The sequence below is a fragment of the Ctenocephalides felis genome, unplaced genomic scaffold (genome assembly GCF_003426905.1).
Source record: "Ctenocephalides felis isolate EL2017-DRISC unplaced genomic scaffold, ASM342690v1 CF-g0.4_SCAFFOLD_01604, whole genome shotgun sequence".
In the NCBI taxonomy this organism is placed as follows: domain Eukaryota; kingdom Metazoa; phylum Arthropoda; class Insecta; order Siphonaptera; family Pulicidae; genus Ctenocephalides; species Ctenocephalides felis.
In genome coordinates this window covers 45,445,204-45,467,855 of record NW_020537758.1, presented here as the reverse complement: position 1 = coordinate 45,467,855, position 22,652 = coordinate 45,445,204, and the positions used below count along the sequence as shown (strand labels likewise).

Sequence of the window (22,652 nt, the reverse complement as noted above, 5' to 3'; positions counted from 1 at the left end):
ATACAAAGATGACATTTAATCATCATATCCAGGAACTTAACACAAAATGCGAAAAAGGGCTAAACATCATTCGTAAAGTAACCAGTACCAAATGGGGTGCTCACTCAGGAGCATGTCTGTTACTATATAAAAATATGATAAGGTCACAGCTACATTACGGATGCTTCATTTATGGTGCTTTGAGGCAAAAAGAAAAATATCAACTAGACAAATTACAATACTCAGCCGTTAGGATCTGTCTAGGAGCCATCCGTTCTACCCCAATAAACGCTCTACTGATTGTGAGTGAAGCAGGTGAAACACCGCTAGATATAAAAAGACGTTTATTGGCTAAAAGATTTTTAGTTAAAAAATTGAATAACGCTTGCCATAATATTCCAAGACAACTAGAAGAATTGGCAAGATTACATATATCTAAACCATATTGGACAAACAGACCTACTCCCCCTTTAATAACGAGCTTTTATGACCTAAAACCGTATGAGAAATATGTAAAAATTTGCGAAATCAAGTCTTATTATCAATTTTCACAATATTATTCATATAAAAATTCCAACGCCAAAACAGAGGCCAACTTAATAGAAGAATCTATCAAAAATAAACAAATAAAAAATTGGGTATTTGAAAATAAAGTAAACTCAAAATGGCCCGATCGCCTTCACATATATACAGATGGTTCAAAAATGGAAGATGGAACTGGATGTGCAATATATATACCTAATCACAAATATAGGAAAAAAAAAATTAAATTACCAAAATTTGTCTCCATCTTTATAGCGGAGCTGATGGCATTACATGTAGCAACAAAATATGTTAGAGACAAAAATGTAAATAAATCGATCATTTTCAGTGATAGCAAATCGAGCCTAATCGCAATAAACCATCCAAGCAAGCATACAAATATATTGATATATGAAATTATAAACAATCTCAACGAAAGAAATGTAGGAGAAAAGTCAATGATTTTAGTATGACTTAAAGGACACGCAAATATAAATGGTAACGAGATAGTAGATGCGTTAGCAAAAGAAGCTTGCCATAGCGGCAAAGATTGTGACAAAATTCCATCCTTAGAATTAATTAACGTAATCAAACTACAGTGTATAGAAAGATGGCAAACATTCTTTGCAGAATCGACAAAAACAAAAGGCATTACATACGCATTAACAAATAATAAGGTATCGCAAAATACATGGTTTGAAAACGTGGAAGAAAGTAGAATTTTCATCTCGGTTATCTTCTGCAAGAACCACTTGAAAAGAATAAGAATCATAACGGACTCAGCATGCGATTGCGGAAGCGGAGAGGAAACAATAGATCACCTGTTTTGGGAATGCAACTTATTCCAAAACGAAAGAAAATCATTTATAATAAATTTACTCAAAAAAATGTTATTTTCCCAATCAATGTACAATCATTAGTAGCCAGTAATAATTTAAAAATTTATAAATATATATTAAATTTTATTAATAATACTAAAATTAATTTATAAGTTAATGATTCAATAAGAATTTGTAGTGAACAATTGTAAGAATGTCATCTGGCCTTATGATGTATATCAAAAGCCAATAAACAAAAAAAAAAGAATCTAATGGAAGTGAGGCCAATGCAGGCTATTCACTCCAGCAGCCCATAGAATAAGAACACGACGAAAAAAAGAAAAGGGGTATTTTTATATAGTGATTTAAAAATATTCGGTGGTGGGACCACAGGGGCGCGGGTTCGCGAACCCCACACCTCCCTATAATCCCCCCTCACCCCTGTTCGGAAATGCTGCGGGGTTTATTAGGGGATGATGCGGGATTCTCGCGCGTATCTCTCATCTCGATCGAGATCGAGGAGAGCATACCTGGGGTCCCAAATTCAAACTGATGTGATTCCGTGCATGCCTTATTCCACAACGTCAACAGACCTACCTCTCTTAAGCTAGCAAGACCAAATTAGCAAAATCGATCCGGACCTGTTGTATTATTTAGTACTTATTTTGCACTAATTTGCACCACAAAAAAAAATTTGTACTACGTGCCGTTTAAAAAAAACACGTGGCGCTGCTAGCTTTAATATTAAGCTAGCAAGACCACTTTTTGTTTTTGAAGAAAATAAATAAAATTTAACGGAAATTGATTAATTCGAATTTGCACTAATTTGCACCACCAAAATTAAATGAATAAAAATCGAAAATAGCTACTAAAATCAATACCCCATGACGCCCGGTCCGCCCTATATGATACTTCCATATTAGAGCGTTTTCAACGTACAAGTTCAAAGTATAGAAAAAAAAATTAAACGAGCAGAATCAAATGATACTAATACAATAAAAACATTATGATATTTAGTATTTAAATAGAGAATTTCAGATTTTGCACCACTGCCCTTCCCTCATTAATCAACCCCAAATTGTATTTACTTCCATATTGGAGCGTTTTCAACGTACGAGTTCAAAGTATAGAAAAAAAAAAATTGAACGAGCAGAATCAAATGAAACTAATACAATAAAAACATTATAATATCTAGTATTTAAATAGAGAATTTCAGATTTTGCCCTTCCCTCATTAATCAACCCCAAACTGTATTTACTTCCATATTGGAGCGTTTTCAACCTGCAACTTCAAAGTAAAGAAAAAAAAATTGAACCAGCAGAATCAAATGAAACTAATACAATAAAAACATTATTTAAATACTAGATATTATAATGTTTTTATTGTATTAGTTTCATTTGATTCTGCTGGTTCAATTTTTTTTTCTTCACCTTGAAGTTGTAGGTTGAAAACGCTCCAATATGGAAGTAAATACAGTTTGGGGTTGATTAATGAGGGAAGGGCAGTGGTGCAAAATCTGAAATTCTCTATTTAAATACTAGATATTATAAAGTTTTTATTGTATTAGTTTCATTTGATTCTGCTCGTTCAATTTTTTTTTTTCTATACTTTGAACTTGTACGTTGAAAACGCTCTAATATGGAAGTATCATATTAGGGCGGACCGGGCGTCATGGGGTATTGATTTTAGTAGCTATTTTCGATTTTTTTTATTTAATTTTGGTGGTGCAAATTAGTGCAAATTCGAATTAATCAATTTCCGTTAAATTTTATTTATTTTCTTCAAAAACAAAAAGTGGTCTTGCTAGCTTAATATTAAAGCTAGCAGCGCCACGTGTTTTTTTTAAACGGCACGTAGTACAAATTTTTTTTTTGTGGTGCAAATTAGTGCAAAATAAGTACTAAATAATACAACAGGTCCGGATCGATTTTGCTAATTTGGTCTTGCTAGCTTAAGAGAAGTAACAGACCTGGTGTTATACGTTTTGTGTACGGAAGCATTCAGTAATTGTTGTAACTAAGATAATAAATAAAATTTAAAAATACTACCCATTGGTAGTATTTCAAGTTTTCTTCACAAAGAATCTATCTGTAATGCAGATAAATATTTAATAAAAATATAAATATTTAATATATAATAAATATTTAATAAATATATCGTTGTTTTTTATGTATTTGGCAGAAGTTCAAGCGCCAGTTCCGGTGTATAAAGGTATGTGAAAGACCAGCAACCGATAGGTTCCATTGCAAAAGCAGCGGAAGGAACTATTGGATATTGGAGCGGATTAACTTGCAAATAAATGTAATCAATTATTAAAATAAATTATTTATATTAACAATGTTATCTATGATAGTTGCTGTAAGCAACTATGCGAAAAATTCTCTTCAATGTTATTTTGAATTTTCGTCTTTGATAGAATGACCTTAGGGATCAGCAGTTTTTTTCTTCTTGGAATGATTTGAACCCTTGTATATTTTGAATGTTTCAATCTCTTACCTTCACATGCTCCTATGCATGGCTGTATTGTTTGAATAACTTAGTGTCTTAAACTCTCTTGTCTTACAATAGTATGTGAGAATGGCTTGGACTTGGTCGAATTCTTTGTGCCACTGCTTTGATTTAATCAAACTTTGTGCTATTTGACTTGGTCGAACTCTTTATACCACTGCCACGCGTTGGTTGAACTCATTGTACCATTGCTCGCTTGGTTCAAACTTGTTGCACCATTCCTTTTACTTAGTCGAACTCATTGTACCATTGCCTTTGCTTGGAATTCGTTGTACCATTACTTTGAATTAGTCAAGCTCCCTGTGCCGTTGCCGTTACTTGCTCGCACATCTCCTCATCAATAAAAATAGAATGTTTTTTGAACCATTCAAGTCGGATAATCCGCACGCCCAAAATCGTCAACAAAAAATTGTCTCCAAATATACACACATACACAAACACACACACATCCATTTTGTATGAGGTATGCTAAAATGTTCATCTTCACGTTTAAGTAACCTCTGAAACGGGAAAATGTGCAAAAAATTTCATATAATTTAATTTATTATAAACTTACTCTACGGAAAGTTAAGAAATTACAATTAAATCATCAGTATCATTATATATATATATATATATATATATATATATATATATATTATGTTTATCAATATTAAAACCTAAATTTGCAGAATTTATACAAAAATATACTATATGGCTATCAAAAATAAAGACATAATTTACATAATTACCTTTGTAATTATATGATGAAGTTTATATTTAATATTGATCAAAACAGATAATACTAATAGGTAAAAATTTCTGTAAAGACGTGATAAGACTAGACACATTGGTTCTTATTCGCATGACAGCATTTAGCACATTCTTTCACTAAACATGGCAAAATCACGACGAAAATCATACTAACGATTTCAGCAGCGCATAATACACTAAAACATTTTTTGATTAGCGCCTTGTCCTGTAAAAATATGCTGATGAATATGCCAAAACCAATGATTAGTAACCCACTCATGGTATCTATAGCTCCTTCGAATTTATTGAAATTGTAGTCACCTATGCATAGCCGGATTAAGGGCCTAGTGGTAGCTGTCGTGCCGCCGTTTCCTATACCAAATATGACACTGGATAATGTCATCACGTCATGGGTTTTGGCAAACATTACTCCTATAATAATTAAAAATTCTATAGTGTACTACTAAATAATTACTTTAAATCATTTATGATATGATATAATCAGTGGCGTTGTGCTAATATTTCATTAACCGGAACGCTAAAATTAAAAGGGCGGTTCAAAAATCGGTTCTCATATTTGTTTCGGTTCAGTTCGAGTTCAAATGGTTCTCTTCTTTTATATATGTATATTACTTATCAAAAAATATTTTTATATTCATTCACTTATCAAATCATTTTCTGTATGTAGTCTTATATAGTTCTACTATTAATGAGGCTTGACAGGAATTGTCTGTCAATAAACAACTTCTTACACTAACAATAAGATGGGAAATTTCCAGCAAAGCGCATTTTAGATGAAAATCTGTCGTCATTTTTCTTGGCATCAATGTAATAAACTAATAAAGTTAAAAACATCTACTAATACTGGAAACCAACATCAGAACATTAGTTTACAACAAATGTATAATGTACAAAAATTATTATCATTAGGCGTAGGCCTATTTGGATATGTCAATAAATTATGCCAAGGATGAATAACGTACGGTCCATTTGCCGCTTGCATTTCTCCAAAAAATATAAAAAACAGCAAATATTTTTAATTTTTGTTTTGCCGGAGCGCCTTTCGGGCCAAAAATAGATATGCCGGAACGACGTTCCGGCGCGTTCCGACTCGACAACACCACTGAATATAATGTAACACTTATAAATTAGTCCAATCACACTATTTTGAACATCATACTCTTTTGGACAAGATTACTAAAGTAGGACCTTAAATGGCAACGTAATAAGTATGAATAAAAAATAATAGAATAAATATCAAACTTCACGATATGCATCAGAAACTCTTGATTTCATGACAAAATACAAAAGTCCCTAATTGAAAAGTCATTGAAATAGATTTTTTACTTGTAAACAGATAAAAAATCGTACTTATAATTAAACAATATAAAGCGATTCTTGAATGCAATAGACTAAACGTTATATTAGAAAATCTTCTTATATCTAACTTTCTTATTTCAGATGCATACCTGTCAAACCAATAGTTTTTAGGAATATCCCAATTGCGAAAAGAAATCTCATTCTCATAGGTCTACATGCTGCTAGCCATGGTGCACCAAAAACTAAGCACAGCCATGAAAATGAAGCCAAAGACATCAAGAATACTGCTTCGGAGTCAGTCAAGTCATTTAAGACAGTTCTGGCATAAAGTGGTGTCAAGGTGGAATGTAAAAGTGGTAGTAGCAGTTCACATGTTGATAGCAATATACAAGGATACAATTCTACCTGGAATTAGTTAATGTATTTATACTTTTAATTTTTCAATTGATTTTAATATTTTTGAAAAATGATTTCAATAGTGTTAAGTTATTTTGATCAAGTTTTTAGAACTATAGTTTAATTAGTGTAATTAACTTCTCGTAGGGTGTTATTGTAATCGTCCGGAAATCTAAAATGAAAAATATTGCACATCTTTACGTTTCGAAGATTTCTCAACATTTTGGCATACCTAGGAAAAAATTAATGTGTGTATGTAATGTATGGATGCAATTTTTCGTCAACGTTTTCGGGCGTACCAGCGACTTAAATAATTCAAAAAACATTCGATTCCTACTGTTAGGAAGTCGTGCTGATTTGTCAAAACCAGGTTCAACTGATTCGGAGATACGATGCAAAGAGTTCAGAAAAAATAAATTAAGTTTTTGAGAAAACAGACATCCTTTTTGATGATAGGGAAAAGTGGTAATTAGTTTTTGGCAAAGACAGATACGCAGCTAAATGTGCAAAAATATTGTTTTTTTTTTTTGAGAGAACGAGTTATCTGATTTCTATGATTCAAAGATTCATTTTGGTTGTGTTGACAGTGTGAAGAAACTATTGGTTTTTGGGGAAAGAATTTTTTTTTTAATTTCACAAAAAAACTTGATATGAAAAATGATTCAGATTTTGATTTAAATTCCAGCTAAGACTTTAAAACATACTTATTTACTTGAAATTAATAATTTTAACTTTGCAATTAAACTGAATTAATACTTCCCTAAAATTTTAAAAAACTCAATTTATAATTCTTAAAATATGTGACAAGGTCCATCACTGGTAAAGAGCAGATATATAAATGTCATTATCCAATTTATAATCACTTAATCACTTATATTTTGTCTATAAAATACGAATAATGAATATTTCATTTATGGTACGGGAAGGTCCCGCAAATTGCCTTCAGATGCCATGCACCACTAATTTTAATTCAAATTGTGTAAGGATATCAATCTGCTATTTAATTCGATTTTTACCAAAATATTGTAAATCCTAATTGTAACTATATCATTCTGAATATTATGAATATAGCCTACTTTTCTAAACACGTCGAGAGAGCTTTTAACTTGCACAGCTTTTGGAAAGCGTACTCTAGGTAGAATTTTTTTAATTGTGATGTCTGTTTTAGCACTGGACAAAACTGACAGATCTAATATAGTTGCGTGATGCTTAATTGATTGCACATTTTCACCGGCACCTATGTGGCCTAAAATATAAAAAAAGATACATATAAGTATGTACTACCCTGCCATGATAGTAAAATTAATTCAACTGCCAAATTTCTTCATTTTAAACTAAATTTTGTAATTTTTAAATGTTTCGATATAACAAGAGCATTAATGCTACCCACCCTGATTGTGAGTATTAAATTACTTTATCAATTTGCTAGATTGTAAAAATCTTAATACTTCGTTCTAATGCATAAAATCTACAAAATATTGTAGATTAGAGACATTCCTAAAAATTCTGTATTTTTCATATTTCGAATTAATAATTATGCCATTCTATAATTTTATCAGATATCCCTTGAACAATAAAAAGATTTATTTAAAGGCTACGACTTAAATAAGTTATACATTTTCAATTTTACTAACCATTTTGTAGCGGTATTATCGTGGTAGCGTTGATGTCGTCGTAATCATCAGAATCACTTGCTTCGCTTTCTTCTGGAATACTTTGTAAAATATCAAAGCCACAAGAGGACCGTCGAATCAAAGGCGGTGACAGTGGTTGCAAATTTGCTCCATCCGATGGACATCGCCAACATCTTTCAGTAAACTGTTCCTCGGGTGAAAATGCATTTGAAATCGCAGGAAACGAAGTATTTTCTGGTTCAGAATCACTGGATTATGATCAAGCAATTAAAGTTTCAATAAATATAAATCTGTTTTACTATCTTTCATAAATTTTGGAATGTATATAAATAAAACATAAATCACAAACTGTCGCAAAAATAATAAACAGGGCCGTGCCTGGCCAGCGTGCAGAGCGTGCACCGAGAGTGCACCGAGAGGCGGCCAAATCAAAAAAAGAACACAAATTCAAAGGCGGCCATACATAAAAAGCGGTCGCATTGAAAGTCTAATGAATTAAAAGGCGGCCCAACTGAAAGATCGCTCGATTAGGAGGCGGCCAAATTAAAAGTCCGTTGAATTCATTCACGGCCGTATTGAAAATCCGCTGAAATAAAAGACGACCGTAGTCAAAAACAGCTGAAAACGGCCGTATTGAAGGCGAGATCGAATCAAAAAGCGGCGAATGAAAGCTTTGTTTCCAAATCATTAATAAGTGTATTAACTTGGTGTAAATGGCAACTTAGCCTTAAAGCAAGATGCCTGATTTTTCGACGTAACTATAAAAAATATATTAATTCAAGAGCGCATTGCAAAATGAAAACTATCGCAGATTATTCAATTTTGTACAAATTTTAAAGTTGTTTGTTATTTTTTATAAATAGTTTAAAAATTAAATATTATCGAATAAGGAAAAACGTGTAGTATGTTCATTAAGAACAGGATTCAACGTCGCCAAAAAAATTTTTAATCAGTAACTGAGAAACAACTCGACCGATCATTGATAAAAACTAATCAGCACGATTTTCAAATAGTACCTTTGTAATAGTTTTTGAATTTTTAAAATTGATTCGCGAATTTAGGCTATAACGTGGACGAAAAATTTGACACATTTTCAATTTTAAAGAAACGGCTCGGCCGATCGTAAGGCAAAATTAACCAGTACGAGTGCTTATCAAAGTTTATCGAATTTTCAAATAGGATTGCGCATTTCTAAGAAAACGTCGACTAAAGATAAAATTTTGCCTCACGTAAAATAGTGCTGCTCATTTTTCAAACTTTGATAACATTTTGAAAATTAAAACGACTTGTTGTAAGGTCGAAATATTAAGTTAAAATTGAGATCGTGATCTCTTTCGCAAAAAAGTTTTATAAATATCATCGTAAAAAAATATTTGACAATTAAATATGAATAAACGATCTGACCGATCTTTTAAAACTAATCAGAACGATTCCCAGATGAAGTCTTTCAAACAGTTTCTGAATATTTAAAAACGATGCAGGATTATTGGCTAAAAAGTGTACGAAAATTTGTACACTTTTTTGATGATTGTTGTATAAAACTGACAGACGATAGTCGTTATCTAGTTACATCAAATGACTTTTAAGGGACCGATTCTGCCGCAATTTTATGATAAGATCATGTTATGAAGAATTTTCCATAGTAATATAGACAAAAGTTATGCGGTTGGTGTTCAGTCAGGCAAATTTCTCAGGTTTTCTGATGCAAAACATAACCTAAAAGCCGCACAAATGTCAAAAAAACGATGTTAGATAAGTGTGTGTTTCTGATACCACTAGATAACATACGAGTGACGTTGCAGTTTATGTATATAACGCCGGAATGAACAGCAAATACATGATATTTTGACAGCATTCAGTATGATTCATTCGCATGATGTATGGAAGTCAGAGCGTAACATAGCTATGCCGTAACATTTCTCTGTTATGCGGCAGAATCGGTCCATAAATGTCTGAAATCGATTTAACCGTTTTTCAAAAATCGGCTCACGTATACACTTTTTTTTCAAATTTGGTCTCAAACGATTCAGAATGACTAAAAACGTAGAGAAAACATAATAATTACAAGTCGATTTTTTTGTGAGAACATGATTGATATTTTCCTGTTATGTTATTTTCAAGGGCGGCCAAAAAATGCTCGCACGCAGGAGGCCACATACCCAGGCACGGCCATGATAATAAACCATATTTTAATCGATGATTTTAAAGGACATATGTAATGAGTAATAAGTCAACATTAAATTAAAACGGGCATAGTTTCTATTTAAATAATTTCTCACAATCATACATTTATAGGTATATCCAGGGCTGGTCCTGGGGTCCTCAGCGCCCGCATGCAAGATTTGTTCTAGACTCCCCCCCCCCAATAATTTTAACTGTTTTAACATTTATCATAAAAATTATATAAATATTTATATAAATTCCTTAAATTGAATTTTAACACTTTCCACTCGCGAATTTTCGGCACCCGAGTCGAAGGGGATAATCATTCTGGATTCAGTACACAAAAAATTAAATATAATCTAAAAGCTTATAAAATACATTGATTCTAATTTTATTTAGAAAATCGAAGCGATTTGCGGGTTGACCATAATCAAATATTTTACATTTTCAAGTATTTTTAACATATTAACAGATTTTGAAATATTTTACTTATATCATTTTTAAACAGAACACTGTTTTCATGTTGGATTTTTTAAATTGTATTTTAATTTTTTTTTTCAATATTTACAATATCCAAAATTGCATCGTAAACTTCTTATTGTATTCATATTATTGCACCGAATTGTATTCATATTTACTTTGTTGTTTTAAAGTTAAATTTTTAACGTATTTTATTAAAAAATGCAAAGAAATTACATATTTTCTTTACTATATAGAAAACAAAACACAATTATATTTGTATTTGTATTATTTCTGCTTAGTTAATAATTAAAATTAGTATGGACAGCAATAGGTATAAAAAAGCTCAAGATTCTTGTTTCTAGTACATTTTGCTTTCATTTTTCATATTTGCTTAATTTCCATAAATCTAACCACGTATGTCTTCAACGTTCAAACTTCATCAGATGCGAAACATTTTCAACAAAAACAAAAGTTACTATTTAGTTTCTCGATCTTAATAGGCCATTTTCTATGCACTTCCGATTTTCCTTGTTTCTCTATTATAATTTGTATCTATTTTTTTTAACAAGTTTCGTTCAAACTAAATCAGCTCGTAGTTTTTCGTCAATAATGTACAATAATTTAAACTTTCGTAGGTTTGCGCATTCGGGTTTGAACACTAGATAATTTGTTTTTCGAATCCACATTAACTTCGAACGAGAAGAATTTAATAAGTGCATTAAACAATGAGCAGAACAATAATTTACTAATTTGCAGAGTAATGAATTGTTTCTACTGATTTGACATTGCAAACTCAATATGCTTTTTGTGTCTTTTTATCCATTAAAATAGATTGTTTATTATAATCTTTTAAGTATTCTAGATTTTATATTAAAAAAGTAAATAATATATTATAAATTTCATTTCCGAATCTCGTTTTGGCGCCCCCTAAGGCGTGCGCCCGCATTTTTGCATGCAAGGCAGGACCGGCCCTGGGTATATCAAGTATATAATAATGAAGATCTCTAACCATCAATTACTTGCCTTTTCACATTAATTTGAGTTTGTTCTCGTTTGTTATCTTTGAGTGTCATCAATAGTATAGCTGCTACCATATTCATCATTATGCCTGTCAAGACAGCATGTGTTCCTCTTTGTCCGCATCTTTGAATGGCAGCTAAAGTGAGGTGTGGCATTGCAAATTGGCCTGCAGCTTGACCAGCATGACACAAGCCTTGAACTAGACCTGGATATCCGGCAAAAAGCCGGTTAATTGTGAAATCGACGTGCGCAACAACAACACTGGCGCCGGCGCCTGCAATTTGATGTTTCAAACATGTACAGCCAATTAAAAATATAACTTGTTGGAAAATTCATTATTTTAAACGTACAACGTTAAACTTAACGACAATTCTTACCGCGAGGAATGTTCGGCCATAAAAAAAATATTGAAAAAAAAACATTTAGAAACAAAGAGCGAACAATACGTTAAATGCATATTCCCAGAATTGCCCATTGTCATTGCCAAAAATGTGTTGTTTTACAAAAAGTAGCAAATGGTATTTTGACTTGTAGGTACTTGGTAAGTATAGTGTTAAAAATAATTTTCACTTAATTTTTTTGATGGCTTGCAAAAATACTTATTACAAATCCTTATCCATACTAATACATTTTAATCAGAATAGTCTTCAACGAATGAATTTATTTTATTTTCATATTAAATTTATCATTTGTTACAATTATTTTCAAAATTTATATTCTCTTTGATACTGCACTTAGGATTTGATTGTATAAAAATTAACTTACACAGCAAATATTTACATGATTTTTTATACTTAAAACCCATTTCAAATCATTATTGTCTCTAATTTAAAGTATTATTACTGTTAAGTGTCGGGTAAATTATTAAGTAAACTGATGAAGATGATAATCCTGTATAGTAAAAATAGGTTATTAACTTTCCGTAGGGTAAGTTATAGTAATCGCAAAAAAATCGAAAACGTTTCAGTGTTTCTGAACATTTTGGCATATCTTGGAAAAAATTTATGTATGTGTGTTTGTGTGTGTGCGGATACAAATTTTCGTCGACGATTTCGGGAACACGGTTCAACCGATTTCGATTATTCAGAAAACGTTCGATTGCTGTTGATAAGGAGACGTGCTGATTAAAAAGGTGCCACAAACGGTAACTCAAGATGAAGCGGTTTCGGAGATCTAGTGAAAAAAGTAAAAAAAAATGCCATTTGGCGGTCAAAAATGATCATTAGACATATGCACATCAAATTACCTGATATTTTATAGAGATTTTAACAGTTAGTATAAATTTTGTTTACATTCCTTTCGGTTCCGTACCAATGTTTATCCGTTAGACGGCGACGCGGCGCTTACGCGCTTCGATATTTCGTCTCTATGCAGTTAAAGCAGTACGATTGCTTTGAAAAAAAGTTCAGAATTCTCAAAATATTTCAAAATAAAGAAAACTTTTTTTTCAAAAAGTTTTGTTTCCAAAAAGTTAAATTCTTGTCAATATTTTATAGTTTCTCAAAAATCTAATTTTTTCAAAGTGATTTTTTTTCAAAAATGTTAATATTTTTAAAAGAAAATAATTATTAGTACGGGAAGTTCCAGCAATTTGCCTTAAGCAAGATGCCATGCGCCCCACTAGTTTGCTGAATATAGACTATTAACCCTTTCGCTACGGATGTTGTCTCTGGACGACTTCCACATGACGTGCTGTGTACGGATATCGTTCATAGACGACATGTTGTGTTTGCTTTTGCTTTAAGCTCTATCACTATGAGTTCAAAGTATTATTCTAATCTTTTAATGTAATTTCTAGTTCATTATATGCGTATTTTTTAATTTTTCATTACATTTTTATTGATAATGATAGGAATATCTTAAAATATTATTCTGTCTGTTCAGTAGTGCAACTGAGCGGCAAAGCTGTTCCCGCACAGCAATGACACTTCTGCGAAAAGTACTACCGTGGCGAAAGGGTTAATGTATCCTAAACAAAATCAGTTTCTCAGCAATCTATAATTGAAGATGGAAGTTTATATAATACAGACTAATTTGTGTACATTTAAATACATACCCCCAAGCAATCCATAACAAGCGATATAAGCCGCTGAGCGACTGACGCTCAAGAGTGCACTAAGCCCCAAACCCGCACAGAGCAAAGCAACCCCCAGCAATGGCACCGTGCGAACATGAGCACCCCATCGTGGAGCAGCCGAACGAGCTAATGGCACTAGATAAAAATACAACAATTCTATTAAAAATGGAATGGGAAAGATTTAAAGTAAACATTAGCAATCAAACTAAACAAAAAAATGTTTGATAAAATAAGGTAAATGTTAACTTACAAGATAGATAAGGTTGTTACTGGTTGATTGAAAATCTTTGCCATCTAATCATCATTATAGTTTAAAGAATATGTACGATAATTATATTCATATCTCCCAATTGTAATATAATCACTATTACCTAATTCTATATATATATGTTGTAAAATATTCTTAGACAAACATGCTTTATTGTGTGCTTAACCGATGTGAACGTAATATGGCAAATGTAGCTAAATAAAATTCTTACGATGGTTTTGACATACAATATCGGCCGCACCATAAACGATTTATATGATATGCATTCTAAAGATATTTAGAAAAAAAATCCGATATATAATTTTCAACTTCCTAGTTGATCTAGCTTAAGACGTGCGAGAGCAAACCCTTTAGATAAAATGTAATTATTGGAAAACAGGTAACAATAGTATTCATAACAACTAATTATGCTAAATTATTTATTGGTGCTTTAGAAAGTAAGTATATATTTTTCGATTGTTTGAAATAATTTTTAATCTCCAACATTCGATTTAAATTTTTTCTTCTACTACCAAAATTTTAATTGGAACCCACTTAGAAAGTATCTACGCAGAAAATAATTATCAGAAAGTACTTCAATATCATTTTTATGCATTCTAGAAAACAAAATATAACAAAAATATTTTATTCTTGTTACTTTTACGTCATATTTAAATAAAATAAACAGTATTCCGCTTTAAGGCAAATTGCTGGAACTTCCCTACCGTATTGATATATTCTAGGAGTATTAGATCTAGGAGGAGTAGATGTTTTCAAATAGATTATTATAAATACTGTTGCTTTTATTATTCGTGTGTTATAGATAAAATATAAGAGCTTATAAATTGTACGACGACGTTTATATATCTTCACATAAAAAGTAAATAAATAAAACTTAATCAATGCGATTTAAAATGAAGGTCATTGTCTAATATTTATAAGAATTATATAAACTAAATTGCAAAGTTAAAATTATTTATTTGAAGTATATAAGTGATTTTCATTTTCGAGTTTCAGACGATTACAATAACTTTACTGGAAGTTGAAGAGGCAAATTAAAAATATGTCTTGGTTACTGCTAATTCATACTGCTACTGTTAAAGTTAAATCATAATCATTACTCTTACCGAACAGTAAAAATGCTGCTGTATGAAACAATGGAGCCTGTATGGCGGTAGAGATAGTTTCACCTGCATCGTAAAAACTCATTAACAGAACACCGTATGAATATTGGGCAGTCGGCTTTATAAACTGAAATATTCAAACATATTCAGAATTGCATATATATATATATATATATATATATATATATATATACACTAATCTGTCTGATTTTAGTCTTTTAAATAGGATAGTTTCCCACTTTGTTCAAGAATTGCCTACAATACTTTTAATCTTGAGAGCAATTAATAGTTCCTTTATTTTATCATATTTTTTCACAAAATTTAAATGTTATTTATAATTATTTATTAAAGTAAACAACTCGATATTAGAAAAAGGTAATTATCGAAACTTTGAGTGAGAGCTCTGGAGAACCTGACATCGAGCAGTAGCTGTGCCCAGTGGTGTTGTGCTAATATTTTTTTTGCCGGAACGCTAAAATTTAAAATCGGGTTCATAAACTGGTTCAAAAAATTTGATATATTTCGATAAGAACTCATAAATCTAATATATTGACTTTTTATATAATTAACTCTATTATATACACCTAGTTTATACATTAAATTGTACAAGTATGAATATAATTTATATTCTTCAATAATATTAATTATATTTATTCTGGTATTATTTGTATTCATTAATTCCTACAGGTGTTTATTATGATAGAAAAGTACTCAAGATTTATTACAATACTTTATAAGACTTAACCTATTAATATGATAATTAACTTATTACCTATCATACTATACTATATTATTGTATATCATAGATAGATATCTATTATCTATCATACCGTGTGAGATACCTATACCGTCATTAACTTATTATATACCTACATACCTTTTACTTCTTATAAATACTACTGTCTAATTTTTATATTCACCTATATTTTACCTTACGCCCTATGTATTATCTCTACCTATCTAATGTCTATACCGGGAATTGAACCCGGGACTTCCGCGTGGCGGTCGCGCACCTTAACCACTACCCTATCGGGTACCCCCATTAATAATATAATATGGGACGCACTGTTGTTTCCGCTGGTCATTTTCTAATTAATTAGGTAATTAATACTAAGGTGGCGCGACGACACGCGAAAAAAGACGGTTGATTGTAGCGTTACGGTGGCGTAGTGGTTAACGTCGTCGCGTTCCACGCGGCGGGCCTGGGTTCGATTCTCGGTAGGGTTAATGTAGCGTGTAAGAAAATTATAGGTAATAGGATATATAGTAGATATAGGTTAGGTGTTTTCGATATACAATGTAGGGATTTGAAAGTATATGATGAAATATAGCGTATGGTATAGATGTAAGGCGTGTAGTATAGAATGCAACGTATAGGCATACGTAAGGCTATAAAAATACACGAATAGGAACCTATGATGTAGGTGTTAGCGTATAAGACATGCGAATGAACATAAGATTTAATTTATAAATATTATTTCTTCTATAAGAATTTTTATCTCGGTATTAAATATCTAAAATATCCAAAATATCCGTTAAGGCATCGATTACACCTTACTGCTGCCTTTGCCGTTATCACTTCATGGAAAATTAATTACTGCACTTTTAAACCAATGTGTGCACTGTGTGACAATAGACATAGAACTATAAATTTTATGAAATGTTTCAGTAACTTGTGCGAGCTGATTTTCTTAAGATGTTCTTATTCTCGCAACTTACTGAATTCTAAAAATTCTAAATTTAAAAATATAATATAAAAATTATTATACCGCTGTCAGGAAGGGATGGCAATTTATAAATAAACAGACTAATACATACATAATTTGGAATTTCTCTATAATCCGTAATATTGAGAAAGTTTGCATTAGACCTAAAAAGGGATGCTTATTTACCTAAGCTATGGAAATATATATGGAAAAATTATATGATTTGCACATGCATCTTGTGCTCATTAAACTAAACAATGATCATAATATATTTAACGATTTTTAACAGTATTTACAAATTACTTTCAAATCACCTAAAGCAAGTGGGTTAAAGTCGTGAAATTTTTTAATTTGCCTCCCCCCTTTGGATTTAAAAATTGATTTTTCTGTGGGGCGTGTGCCCCACGTTGGGAATTACTAGTCTAGGAGTCCAATTTTTTAATCTACTACCAGGTTAATTAATAATTGAGTGATCATCAATTCCACAGCACCTTCATCAGCTTTTTAAAAGATCAAAGTTTCTATGAATATGCATACAAATCTCAATTTGTAGGCCGAAATTTAGACAATAAGTCTATTGAAATATCAGGGTAACTCTTTTGCTATAAATTGTCAACTAATTTACCAATAAATAAATGTCAATAAAACAATGATTTAAAAAAATTACCAAAAAATGTTGGATTGTAAAAATTTACAAGTACATTTACAATTCAACAATTACAATCCAATTCCAATCCAATTATTAAAATATTACATTTTTTTGCAGTTCTTATGCTTTTGTATTTATAGAATTGCTTTTTTCGCTACAATCAATTTCCATTATATGAATGTCTTAAATTATTTATTTTATTCGACTAACGCCCGCTATGTTCGAAACAAGTCCAACTTATATCCGAAATAATCGGGCATCAGACACTTTTCGGTCTTAAAGTAACATATGTGAAATTTGAAATACACTACTGTATCGTAATTAATATTTTAGTTCAAACACCTCAATTTGTAACTAAATTAAAAACTACTTTGATAAAACCAGTGGTGTTGTGCTTATATTTTTTGTCGGAACGCTAAAATTTAAAAACTGGTTCATAAAGCGGTTCAAAACCCGGTTCTCATGTTTTTTTCCGGTTCCGTTCGAAAAGGAAAGAAACAAAAATTATTACAAAACCCATTGTGTGCACATATATTTAATAAAAATTAGTTGAATAATAGTTTATAAAATTTACTTATTAAATCATTTTCGATTGTATGTAGCTATTTTTTTATATTTTTTCTTGCCGGAACGCGTTCCTTCCCAAAACTGATTTGCCGGAACGACGTTCCGGCGCGTTCCGGCTCGACAACACCACTGGCTGTGCCCATTTTCACTTGAAAATATGAATCAAAAATATGTTTTCAATTGAAAATATCTCAACTCGAGCACTGAAACGACAATGGGAAATCTCGCACACTATTTTTTCCTAAATCTAGTTGGAGTTTAACTCAGCTCATGGACCTGCCTTGAGGCAGAACTACCCATTTAATTACTATCAGAGTCAAGTGATTCCAAGGTCTTTGCTTAACAATTACGAAGAAAAAGTACGATTTCCAAACAACGAACTAATAGGCCCATTCTGCAGTGAAATAGACCAATGTTATGGCAAGGCTATGTTGTTATTAGTTTTCATACAAAATGCTGTCAAAATGTCATGTATTTGCTGTGTGATCAAAGGTTTTACACATAAAATGCAACTTCACTAATATATTATCAAGCCATATCTCAAAGATTCAGTCATGTGACATCGTTTTTTTTTGACATTTGTGCATTTTCTAGTTACACTTTTTTTAGTTACACTGTTTAGTTACTCAGTTTTTAGTTACACTTTATATAAAAACTGCTACATAACATAACCTTGTCTATTTTACGACAAAAACAACCCCAGCAAAAAAACTGTTTCAGCATTTTGGTAACCATTCCATTTCATTCCGCTAACGTTAAGACGCTTTTGAAAGAAAAATTCTATATTAAAACTTATACATTTTCAATTACCCTTAATTTTCGTGATTAAAGGTAATCTTCAACATTTATTATACATCTTAAACATTTTTGGCCTTAATTAAATATCATTCATAATCAGCAAATGAGCTTTGTAACTCGATTCATATTACTAAAAACAAGTTCTTCTAATTAAATATCTGCCATGAGCTGAAGAAAGAGTACAATTTCCAAACAACGAAATAATAGGCCGATTCTGCCGTGAAATAGACCAATGTTATGGCAAGGCTATGTTTCGTTCCGGTTTTCATACAAAATGCTACTAAATACTGTAAAAATGTCATGTATTTGCTGTGTGATCAGGGGTTTAATACATAAAATGCTACTTCACCAATATGTTATCAAGCCTCAAGGATTCAGTTATTTAACATCATTTTTATGACATTTGTGCATTTTCTAGGTCACGTTTTCTATCTATAACGCCTGATAGCACCACATATGATTTTGACAGTTTTTAGTTCCACTTTATATTAAAACTGCTACATAACATATCCTTGCTATAACATTGGTCTATTTTACGATAAAAAACGGGCTCTGAAGGAAATCTTTATCTCTATTCCGAAATTTTAGCAACCATTTCATTTTATTCCGTTAGTTAAAACGCTTTTGAATTCAACGCCTTATTTTCGCAATTTAAGTAATCTTCAATATATAATATACGTCTTAAATATTTTTGGCCTTAATTTAATTTCATTCAACAAATGCACTTGTAACCCGATTCATATTATTAAAAACAAATTCTTCTAATTAAACACCTGCCATGAGCTGCATTTAATATCATGATACAGCTGATATAAAAACATTGCTGGTTCAAATGTCGTAAGAAAGTATTTTGCCTTGTAAAAAATGTAAACAAGTTTTATCAAGCACCATAGTTCATTAAACTTATTATTAGCAACTTTGTATAAATTATTACCAACACATGTCAGCTGAAGAACCAGCAATTTTAATGTTTGTATTAAAGAATTTTATTAGTTTTATATTAAATAGTTTTCCAAACACAGGTGAAACTTGGTGAATAAAAATCCGCGTAAAATCATAGCTGACTACAAATATTAGGTTGTCAAATATCTCCCTTCCGTTTTTTGCTCTTGGTTTCTAATACAAAAAGGCGGAAGGGAGATATTTGACAACCTTATATTAAAACGTTCTTACAAATTCCTAACATTTTTCATTAAACTATAATAACGTCAACGAAATGTTTTTTACTTCGCTTAAATTGTAAGAATATATTTTCTATGTTTTATGAAGTACTGAAGAAGAATGCAAGTATAAATGTTAAGAAAATATTATATATGTTTAGTTCGTTGTTTATTTTATGTATATTAGAATTGATTTGTCTGTATTTTTTTATTGGTATATTATTTTTGTCTACCTCCGAGGACAGTCGTGCATCTCATTTGTCATTACCTGATATAACAACAATAACAAGTAATTCAACGCTTAAAAAATGATTTGATATATTTGTATTTGAACACACTTCGTGTTTTTTGACAACATCGGAAATTTTTAATAAAAAATGCTACCAGACTATCTTTCTGCGATCTGATATATAAATGTTACTAACTATAAATAAATTCGTTATATGTTTAATAATGGCAATATCTAAATCATGATATATCTACACATGATGAGAAATTTCAATAGTTGTAGTTGGAGGTTTGCTTATAATTTTATTTTATATGGAAATAATTATCAAAATTAGACAAATGTGTAATTTGGTATTTCATTGCAATCATTATTATATCATAAAATACTCAAAAGCAGTTTCGGAAAATAAGTAAATTCATTCGCTCCGTGACACGGAAAAGGTATGGCAATTTTATAGAGTATCTGAAATAGTCTTATTTTTTGTTTGAGTGCTAGATTATTTATATAAAAATAGTCAATGCATAATCATGCATCAATCAACTATTCACAAATTTTTTTATTTTCGTACGATCTTTTGATTTTAGTGCAACTTTGTTTACAAAGAGTCAGTAAATAGTTAGTATTTTTACTCAATATTCAAGGATGAGCTTACTGTTTTACTTGCATAATCTTATTACTAAATCTTAAATTAGTAGCACTATTCAAGTATTTTGAGGAACTATTAATTTACGCAAAAAATGATAATTGTTAGATATTACATTCAAGTATTAAATATATTTATATTTTATTTATTGCATTAGTTTTATTATCGTGTGTGCTATAATTTTCAGATTTGAACAACAAATTTTGAATGATTTGAAAACTATGAATTAAGCTAGATTGATAGATAACCTATTTGTCATTTAATCGCGTAAGCAAATTTTCTTTGAACTCTGCACATTTAATTTTTTTCAATTTTCATATATAACCACTTGGCTAACTATACATATCAACACAAAATGCTCTGCGCTCATTTTAAATTATTTCGCAATTTTAATTATTTTTTATAATTAAACCACTTCTCATAGGCCTATAATATTTTAATGCTTTCGGTTTGACTATCGACACTATCACCAGGCAAAGTTTTACCAAAATCCCATAAGTGTAAACCAGAGGTTCCCCTTGTGAACAAATATTTTACGTCAAAAAAATTAAACGTATTATATGCTAAAGGGCCGTAAAATAGACCATTGTTGCTGAAAGTATGTAGAGTAGCAGTTTTCATATAAAGTGGTACTATCAAATTTAAAATCCTATGTGGTTGCTGTGCAGTCAGGCGTTTTAGATAGGAAACCTAAACTAACTAGTGGGGCTCATGGCATCGTGCCTTAAGGCAAATTGCTGAAACTTCCCGTACCAAAAAAAATTTTTTTTTTAAACAGATTAACATTTTGAAAAAAATTTACTCTGAAAAATTAGATTTTTGAGAAACTATAAATTTTTGACAAAAATTTACTTTTTTTAAAAAAAAAGACTTTTTGAAGAAAAGTGTATTTTGAAATATTTTGGAATTCTGAAATTTTTTTCAAAGCAATCGTACTGCTTTAACTGTATATTAGAGACAAATTATCAAAACGCGTAAGCGCCGCGCCGCCCTCTAACGGCTAGACCTGCCTTCGCCAAAAACTAATCAGCACGTCTCCTTATCAATACGAATCGAATGTTTTTTGAATTATTCAAATCGCTTCATCCGTGTTCCCGAAATCGTCAACGAAAATTTGTATCCGAACACACATACACGCACGCACACACGCACACACACACACATACACACAATATACATCCATTTTTTCTGAGGTATGCCAATATATTCAGACACCTCTGAAACGTAAAAATATATAAAAATTTTCATTTTCGATTTTTTTGCGATTATTATAACTTAACGAAGTTAAAAAAAAACGCACAAATGTCAAAAACCATGTTTTCATAAACGAATTTTTAAGATATGGCTTGATAACATATGAGTGGGGTCGCATTTTATTTGTAAAACGCCTGATTTAGTGGCATTTTGTATGACATTTGAACGAAACTTTGTCATAGCATGGGTCTATTTTACGGCAGAATCGGCCCATCAACTTCGTTGAACAATAAACATTTTAACTTTCATCAACTAATATTCTGCCGCAAAATAGACCAATGTTATGCCAAGGCTATGTTATGTGGCAGTTTTCATAAAAAGTGGCACTAAAAACTGACGAAATGCTGTGCGGTTGCTGTGCGGTTGCTGTGCAGTCAGGCGTTTGAGATAAAAAACGCACAAAAAAACGATGTTAACATAACTGCTTATTTGAGATGTGTCTTGATAACATATGAGAGAAGTTGCAATTTATGTGTAGAACGCCTGATAGCATTGCAAATAAAAGGCATTTTGACAGTATTTAGTAGCATTGACAATATCAAGTAGCATGGTTCTATTTTACGGTACTACGAGTATGTAGTCACATTTAACCCTTTCCACTCGGATGGCCGACGGTTCCGGCAGCAAAATTCATATAAATCTCG

The 22,652-nt window shown here is 31.1% G+C and overlaps 1 protein-coding gene and 1 long non-coding RNA gene across 4 annotated transcripts in view; both read right to left on the bottom strand.

Moving 5' to 3' along the window:
• The window catches only part of LOC113372345, a 38,424-nt gene that overhangs the window by 10,847 nt on the left and 4,925 nt on the right, over positions 1-22,652 (bottom strand). The window lies entirely within an intron of this gene.
• On the bottom strand, positions 4,630-15,108 carry LOC113372338. 3 transcript variants are annotated; one of them, XM_026612666.1, is made up of 8 exons: positions 15,006-15,108; positions 13,611-13,766; positions 11,558-11,828; positions 7,910-8,157; positions 7,352-7,521; positions 6,277-6,284; positions 6,029-6,198; positions 4,630-4,991 (listed from the first exon to the last, which is right to left on the bottom strand). In XM_026612666.1, exons 1-8 carry the CDS (start codon positions 15,085-15,087, stop codon positions 4,648-4,650), a joined length of 1,449 nt encoding a protein of 482 aa, XP_026468451.1. In that variant the 5' UTR covers positions 15,088-15,108; the 3' UTR covers positions 4,630-4,647. The 3 variants fall into 3 exon arrangements, with proteins under 3 accessions (XP_026468451.1, XP_026468450.1, XP_026468452.1); XM_026612665.1 differs by having other exon boundaries at positions 6,029-6,284; XM_026612667.1 differs by lacking the exon at positions 13,611-13,766 and having other exon boundaries at positions 6,029-6,284; positions 15,006-15,107.

Excerpts from the sequence above, each read along its gene's own strand:
- LOC113372338 (XM_026612665.1), bottom strand. The coding sequence starts at position 15,087 with ATGAGTTTTTACGATGCAGGTGAAACTATCTCTACCGCCATACAGGCT. Across the intron at positions 8,158-11,557 it reads ACTCAAATTAATGTGAAAAG|TGATTCTGAACCAGAAAATA; the intron begins GCAAGTAATTGA and ends ATCATAATCCAG. Across the intron at positions 7,522-7,909 it reads GATAATACCGCTACAAAATG|GCCACATAGGTGCCGGTGAA; the intron begins GTTAGTAAAATT and ends TTTATATTTTAG.